Source organism: Electrophorus electricus, chromosome 15, assembly GCF_041902795.1.
Source record: "Electrophorus electricus isolate QZ-2024a chromosome 15, ASM4190279v1, whole genome shotgun sequence".
In the NCBI taxonomy this organism is placed as follows: domain Eukaryota; kingdom Metazoa; phylum Chordata; class Actinopteri; order Gymnotiformes; family Gymnotidae; genus Electrophorus; species Electrophorus electricus.
This window is the reverse complement of record NC_137511.1, coordinates 25047041-25055468: the sequence shown is the minus strand read 5'-3', so window position 1 is coordinate 25055468 and position 8428 is coordinate 25047041. Positions and strand designations below refer to the sequence as shown.

General features: G+C 38.8%; 1 protein-coding gene across 2 annotated transcripts; it reads left to right on the top strand.

The window, feature by feature from the left end:
* Positions 1 to 1684: 1684 nt before the first annotated feature.
* On the top strand, positions 1685 to 8428 carry scd (stearoyl-CoA desaturase (delta-9-desaturase)). 2 transcript variants are annotated; one of them, XM_081698071.1, is made up of 7 exons: positions 1685 to 1814; positions 2076 to 2335; positions 2473 to 2603; positions 4262 to 4467; positions 6205 to 6437; positions 6811 to 7043; positions 7345 to 8428. In XM_081698071.1, exons 2-6 carry the CDS (start codon positions 2104 to 2106, stop codon positions 7038 to 7040), a joined length of 1032 nt encoding a protein of 343 aa, XP_081554197.1. In that variant the 5' UTR covers positions 1685 to 1814; positions 2076 to 2103; the 3' UTR covers positions 7041 to 7043; positions 7345 to 8428. The 2 variants fall into 2 exon arrangements, with proteins under 2 accessions (XP_081554197.1, XP_026887347.2); XM_027031546.3 differs by having other exon boundaries at positions 6841 to 7043; positions 7345 to 8427.

Sequence of the window (8428 nt, the reverse complement as noted above, 5' to 3'; positions counted from 1 at the left end):
ATATTGTCATAATGTTATTGCTTATGGATGTTTTTTATGGACAATCTTACATGACAGTGAAATCATATAAGAAAAATTTAATTCAAATTAAAGTCAGATTCTCTTTCAGTTACTTTATGTACTTTTTCTCACTTTGCCTTGTACTTTTTCCCATTGCTGTTAATTTCCTGAGTCTTGCTCATGCATATTTCTTTACACACACTCAGGATATGAAAGTTAAACTGAGAACACTAAACTGTGCACTGGAGTGGTCCTTCACGAGTGGGAACTAAAATCACCTTAGCAGGACATTTCTTGTATGCAACGTTGTAATTTGCACACTAGATGGTGGTATGGTGCCATATACATAATTACGGTCTCCATCAAGCCAAAATCAGAGGATTAAAGGTGATGCAAAGGAATTCATGTGAACAGAAATTAATTTGAAAGAATAAACATGAGATCTATACTCTATAATAAAACAACTGTAGCTCTTTATTTTACAGTACAGTATGGGCCATAAAATGGTTATGATTTAAGGCAGAAATAAATTACTGATTGTACATAATTTATAAGTAAACCAACAGAGGGCTTAACTACTGTTTTATATTCATTAGAAAAGGAGTACTCAAGTCAGGCCCTAGAAATCTTGGATCTCCAACCCTAATGTAGCACAATTTCAGAAGGCTCTAATATTAAGATGCTACTGAAGATTACCTGGATCAGGTGTGCTATATTAGGGTTGAAACTGAACTCTGCAGGGCTGCTGAGCTCCAGGATTGGACATTATGTAATAGTAGAACACAGTTGGAAATATGTTAGGTATACCTTTTGAGCCTAATGTCTTGTTTTAATGAGAGAACAGTCATGAGACAGTGCTTGAACACTAAACCTCCAGCATATGAGATCATTACTAGATTCAGTTGGCAAGATACATGTCCCATATATTTCCGGTTGTTTTTATAGATAGAATTCTAGTCTAGAATACTCTGCTGCCGCACCCTGTCCTCACTCTGTAAACCAGAGCCAGTGAGCAAGTGCTGCATCCAACACTGCATTCTACAGGGACCTAGGAAATTACTCAGACAGCTCATCAGAGGCTGAGCAGAGAGCTGTTTCTAGATTTCTGGCTATTTCTAGTTTGAAGCTGCAGTTAGTGAAGAGTGCAGAGACTACAGTGACAACAGCATTGTTTAATTACACAGTCAACTCCACAGTTCCTAAAGTTTTTCATTAGTTGTATCTAGTTTATTTATCTGGATTATTGTTGGAAAGGAATCTACGTGAAATAAAAGGTCGTGGAATACGTTTCGCAGCACTCCAATAGTCTATTAAATCCTAAGACTAAAGTCTATAGTCTATGAAACCCTAACACTAAAGCCTAAAGCATATTAAAGCCTAACCCTAAAACCTATAGTCTATTAAATCCCTACTGTCTGTTTGAAAATGCGTTTTAAATACTTAGCCGATTTTTCCAATGCATGGTAACTCCACTGCAATGGGTGGTTTACATTTTTATTCAGAGTTCAAATTTTAAACTCGTTAATTCTACACGCTGGATATTGGAAAAATTAGTAAGAAAGAATCCTGAACAGCCGATAAACATAATCCAATGAAAAACTCCGAGTAAGGTGGCGTCAACCGATCTGACCAATAGGAGCGTAGGAAATTACCTCTCTAGCTATACATCAGAATATAGGTGATCCGCGTCGCATCATTACCGTTCAGATTATTTTACGGAGCCATCTGAAATTATTAACTGGAAATTCAGGGTTTTTTCTATTGTTTGTTCTTATACCATTTGTTCCATACATTTATTCGGTAACGAATTAAACGTAAGTGATCCTTTCTATGATTTCTAGATTCCCAGAAATAGCATCCAGTCCAGGCGCACAGATGTTCACTAAACTACTGTACTGAGTTTCTGTTTCTATCCGTTTTATTTTCAGCGAGGTCTCGTCAGCTTGCTCTTGCTCTATGCTGGTAGATGGGTAGCTAGCTACGAGTAGGAAGAATATTGATTGTCCTTATTTAGGAATAATATAGTTTGATATTCCCCATTATTGATATTGCGCCACTATTTCGTGTCTGTGCAGGTTTCCACAAGGTACAATCTTGCTAAACATGACGGAAACAGATGAGAAGATTCAGACAAGGCACAGAAACGGTGAAGTTCCCAACACAGATTCAACGATGGGGGAAGACGTCTTTGATGAAACGTACAGAGAGAAAGAGGGTCCTAAACCACCCATGAGAATAGTGTGGAGAAACGTGTTGATGATGAGCTTGCTGCACCTGGGAGCGCTGTATGGGATCTTTCTTATACCGTCTGCATCTCCTTTGACTTTAATGTGGTGTAAGTATTGCTCGCGTGCAGGTTACATATTTTCTGTGATATTTGTTGGAAATCAGCTTTGACCTATTGTCATGTTTAGAGCGCAGAGGCGCAGCATGTTTTAATGCCAAGTTTACGCAGTGATCTTTCACCCGCAGCTGTACTGTGCTTCGTGATCAGTGGATTGGGAATAACCGCTGGTGTTCACAGGCTCTGGAGTCATCGCGCCTACAAGGCGTCGCTGCCTCTCCGAGTTTTCCTCGCCATCGCAAACTCAATGGCTTTCCAGGTGACCCCATCATGCTACGATACGCAGTTGAACACGCTGTTTTGTTTTGTTTTTTTTGTTTTTTTTCTTTTTACAGTTACCTTATTTGTTGATGTCCGTGTGCAAATGAACCTGAACCTGATCCCAGTTCATGACCAGGTTTAGCAGATGTATTGGAGCGGCAGACTGTGCCGGGCTCTGTCCCTCCAATTCTAGAGATGGTTCTGTTCTAGTGCCTGGCTCTGTCCCTCCAGGTCTAGAGATGGTTCTGTTCTAGTGCCTGGCTCTGTCCCTCCAGGTCTAGAGATGGTTCTGTTCTAGTGCCTGGCTCTGTCCCTCCAGGTCTAGAGATGGTTCTGTTCTATTGTCTGGAAAGGTTTAGACCTCCATGAAGAATAATCAGTAACATTATTCATTAACATTAGGAGAGGTGGCCTGATTAATACTGACTAGATTTATTTATTTGTATGCAGCTACAGTGACTGGGTTGTATGCTGGACTGAACAAAGACTACACAGTGGGCTCTTTCTTTATCATTTATTTTTATTTAGATATTTATATATTATTTAGAACTTTATGAACCAAACCTATACCTTGCTTGCTCAAATGCGTGTTCACTCACCCACCCACTCACTCATTCACTCTCCCACTCACTCACCCACACCCTGAGACATGCACTCACTCAACACCCACTTACCCACACACTCACTCACTCACCCACTCACCCTCCCACAAGCCCATTTATTTACATTTAGCAGGCTTCTTTTGGCACTCGAATATAACTGGCTTAGGTTTTTATTATTGTTAGCACTAGATATGACTGGGTTCTGAAATAGGAAGTGACTCTTGGCTCAGTGTAAATTGGAGTAGAATTTTAATTTGTTTAAGACAGGTCTTGTTATACATGGATGAGTCTATAATGATTAGATGGCCTTTCTTTTTTCATAAAGCTTGGTGAGTCAAGGCACTATGGACTGAAAATAAAGACACACTTGTCTTAAGAGATCTGAGTTTGCAGGCATACAGTTCTAATACAGCCTGTAATTCAAGTGAAACTCCAACTGTAGCAAACACTTAAGCTTTAAAATTAATACAACATGTGTGAATCTGCTGTAGGTAGCAGAGTTAACCACCATCTACTTCTAGACTTTGCAGTTTCCTATTTACAGATTCGTATTTGCACTGAAGGCCACCCAAGCCAGGTCCAGAGGTTGTGTAGTGTGTCCTGTTCTGTTTTTCACATTATAGGCTGGGTTTGGCCCAGTCCCTGGGCCTGGATCCTGGCACTGGACAGAATGATTAGAATTCTCACAATATTCCATTCATTACTATGGTTATGGTTAGGGTTTTGGGTTAAGGTCTGGATATTTTTCATCTGGGTTTGAGTTTAGAGTTAGGGTTAAGATCTGAATATTTTACAGATGGTTTATGGTTTAGGGTTGGGATTAGGGTTAATTGCCTGATTATTAATACAAATTTAATCCCAACTTTGGTTAACTATTAAGTATGTACAAATGGACAGCAAAGCACACAATATCAGTTAGAAATTCATGAATATATCTTATTGAATTTGGCCTTGTAGGAATTATTTTAGGTGGTTATAAGGAATATATATTATTCCCTTCACAAGGGAACATGGCTTTGATGATTCCTTTTTGGTGATTCTTTCCCTTGACCAGAATGATATTTACGAGTGGTCTCGTGACCACAGAGTCCATCATAAATACTCAGAGACGGACGCAGACCCCCACAATGCATCACGAGGCTTTTTCTTCTCTCACATTGGCTGGCTGCTGGTTCGAAAACACCCTGATGTCATTGAAAAGGGAAGCAAACTGGATCTGACTGACCTGAAGATGGACAAGGTGGTCATGTTTCAGAGGAGGTGAGTTGGGTGGAGGCTGGATGGGGGATGTACAGATGTACTAAACAGGATTAGGGCTAGAAGTGAAACCAGAACAACCATTCACTAGAAGCAGGTGAAGCCTGCTAGAGTAATACCTTCACATTTGTAAAGATCGTTTTGATATCAAGAGAAAAAATATATTTGTGCATCTGTCCCTTATAGGGTGATCTGATAAGTATCTAGATACATTGCCTACAATACAGTTCACGGACGATAAATTTTTATACGTAACAATTTGGTGGCATTCAGTTCCATTGCTTACCTTCAAATAGTTATATTTCATAAATTAATCTCAGGTATTTTTGTTACTTTATGGCATGGGTTAAGAATGGAAGACAAATGACTCATTTCAGACTTGTCATTATTTTTAATTTTCAATAGACCCAGTTGGACAAAAAATACTTGCTGCATGACCAAACATTTTGATATTATAAACTGACATCTGTCTCACACTGGCAGTGGGTGATTTGAAGTTGATTTGATTTGAAGGTGTGGCTGAAAAAAAGTGGTTACCTGTGTCTTTGCATTGCGTGTTCTTGCTAGCAGCCACAGATCCCTTGTCACCCAGGTAAATTTCACCATGCTGTCTCACCAGGTGAGGAGTAAGATTTGTTGTGCCACCACTGCACTTAATCCCTGTTCTACACACCTTACAAATGACTAGACTTTTTCCTAATTTTCATTCATTATTATAAAATCCAAATGTCTTCTAAACTTTAGATTTGAAATTTGACTGTGTCGTTGCCAGACACATTCTTGATTTTACCTTGCAAGTCACATTATCATTACTCTCATAAAAGGCGGTCACATAATTTTGAAAGAGACATAGCTTGTAAAGAGAGATCAGTTAGTCTTCCACAGTATCTTACACTCAAGTAGAACTAGCAGCTCATGGTACATTTAGATGGAGCCAGGTATTAATGGACTCACATCATCCCCATGCTCCAATGTGTATTGGTGAATCTTTACACCCCATATATATATATATATATATATATATATATATATATATATATATATACATTAGGGACTTGAACCGAAGACCCTAACATAGAGAGGCAAACATGCTAACCACCAAACCATGGTCATTTGCTACCATATTTCGGGGTGTATCCCATTTTTTCTCTCGTAGCCCTGCATGCTGATGTACAACTCCTTCATGTTTCACCTTCTGTATCTTCTACACCACACTCATTGCAAATCATAACCTCGGCTCAACACGTTTCACACACAGACGTACCTAGTATGCTAAATGTCTGGTCTACAGGTCCAGGTCCATATATATATAGCATGCTAGATATTTATTCGAGCGATCGGTGAGCCTCTCGGCCTCTTTGAACAATTTACGTATAGCAGTTGAGAGCTGATTTTTGATATTTGGTTATGACATGGGGTTTTGGAGGACAGGATTTAAAGGACAGGTTTCAGAGGTCAACGAGTAGAAAAGCACAGACCATAAATCGGTCCAAATGAAGGACAGTGACCGGATTGCGTTCACCTCTGGATGAAGTTGTCAGGCTTAATAAGTAATTTATGGAGTTTATGAATCTGAATCCTAGAGAAACATCTGGGTCATCTGGTGTTGTGTACAAGTTTACCAGACTAACCTCAGTGTCACAGCACATACATATGTGCTTACCAGACTAACCTCGGTGTGAGTTGCTCACAGTTTTGTTTCTTCCTTGTTGTGTCTCCTTCTGTTTCTCTTCCTCTCAGATTCTACAAGCCGTCTGTGGTGCTGATGTGTTTCATCTTTCCAATGTTGGTGCCGTGGTTACTGTGGGACGAGTCTCTTTGGGTGGGGTATTTTATCCCCACCCTCCTCAGATACGCGGTGGTACTCAATGCCACCTGGCTTGTAAACAGCGCTGCCCACATGTGGGGGAACCGACCCTATGATGTTCAGATCTACCCCAGAGAGAACATGTTCGTCACCCTTGGTGCTTTAGGTGTGTGGATTCACAGATAAGTTTGTTTTGACTTCAATGTTTGACTTAAACTTATGTTCTGTGTGTTAAAATATAACACAAGTCAAATTCCTCTATACCTGAACGAATGTGTGGATTATATATCGTAATTTACTAACTCCAGTACTCTTTCTCCAGTAAGATTGGCTGGACTGTTTTGTTGTTGTTGTGGGTGTTGTTGTTGTTGTTTGTTTTTTTATATTGGGAGTAGAGTTGAAATTTCATGATGCTGGTTATGGCTATTTTGAAGTTTATGAGATTAATCAGGTTTAATCAACTTAATCAACTTAAGCAACTTTTATATTAAAAGTTTTATATTAAAAGTTTTATTTTAGTATGTTTTTATATTTTTCAGCAAAACTTTCTACAAAATATTTGCTTACAGGCGAGGGTTTCCATAACTACCACCATACCTTCCCCTACGACTATTCCACCAGTGAGTTCGGCTGCAAGTTGAACTTCACCACTTGCTTCATCAACTTCATGTGTTTCTGTGGTCTGGCTAAAGAGTGCAAGCGTGTATCCAAAGATGCAGCGCAGGCCCGAGCCCAGCGAACTGGTGATGGCAGCTACAAGACCGGCTGACAGGTAGTGCAGCTACAAGAGTGTGTATAGGTTGTAGGGTGTAGGACGTACAGAGTGTACAGGGTCTAGGGTATACAGAATGTATACAGGGTGTAGGGTGTATAGAGTATAAACAGGGTGGATGGTGTTAGTGTAGGGTGTACACAGAGTGTAGGGTGTATATAGGGTGAAGGATGTACAGAGTGTCCAGTAAAGTACACCCTTGTGTATGTTAATTTTTGTATGTGGCAAAAATATATTGAGATAGTAGGTGTTGGTGTCTATGTGTTTATTTAAACCTTTTCATGTTTATGATTTTCTCTAGATTGCAGCAGTCACTGTTGGTGTGAGTTTCCTTGGGTGACGACATGTCCACTGTCTCCGTTCTTCTGCGAGCTAGCTGGGTGGTCATGCTGACACCACACAGGGCCCACACAGTCCTGGTTTAGGGTTACACCTCCTAATCCCTTGCCACACAGTCAAGGAGCACATAAGCAATTCTGTGCTCCTACAGGTTACAGACTTATACTTGCTGTAGTTCTGTTTGTTTGGGTACCCAGATCTTTCACTTGCCTGTATGAACATTATATAATGATAAGAATTCTTCATAATGATGGTAAATTATTTACATAGAATGATATAAATTAAGCAGCTATTGTTTAGCAGTCATATATAGAGTGAGTTTGGTGGTTAGATTTTTGTTAAAGTCCACATTAGTAAAACCCAATTAAATTACACTGCAAATAAAGAGTTTATCTGGATTGAAAATATCAGCCCTACAAACATTTTGAAATAATCAAGATGGAAATGAATGTTACCTTAAAGAATTTAAAACTTTGGACAATCCAAACCATATCCAAATTGAAACTATAATAAAAACATATTTTAAAAAGTTATTAACTTAAAAACATAGACATTTGAAGACACTGTAATACAGTGATGTTTTTATTTGTTCTGTGGGATGGTGTGAATAGACTACTACATAGTGAGCACCTTGTTTCTGCAAATTTTAGGATAAGTGGTTTATTATTCAAGCCTGAGGACAAAGCTACTGACATACTTTCATTTATTTGCTTCTTAATCCTATGATAATGTCTTTTTCCTATTACTATTTAGAGACAGCCTGAACATACATGAATGTTGCATGTGGGTTTTTTGTGTGAAAGGCTCATTCTTGTGTTAATCTTCATGTCTAGTAACGTGTAATGGGGGAGTGTGGCTTGGTCAAATCACAGTTATGTTTAAAATGGGTTAGTAAGTGCTTGTCTAAAAGGGATTAGTATGTGCTTGACTGCAGTCTTTGCACAATTGTCTTTCTTTATTATAGCAGGATTTTAAATTGTATTTTTTTTTTTATTTTCTTTCAGATTTATAAAAAATGAACAATGAACATTTCATAATTTTTTAAA

What these genes read in the sequence shown, in the direction of transcription:
- scd (XM_081698071.1), top strand. Translation starts at nt 2,104, where the DNA reads ATGACGGAAACAGATGAGAAGATTCAGACAAGGCACAGAAACGGTGAA. An exon ending in GTGGTCATGTTTCAGAGGAG is followed by an intron (nt 4,468 to 6,204) that starts GTGAGTTGGGTG and finishes TCTTCCTCTCAG; the next exon opens with ATTCTACAAGCCGTCTGTGG. An exon ending in CGTCACCCTTGGTGCTTTAG is followed by an intron (nt 6,438 to 6,810) that starts GTGTGTGGATTC and finishes TATATTTTTCAG; the next exon opens with CAAAACTTTCTACAAAATAT.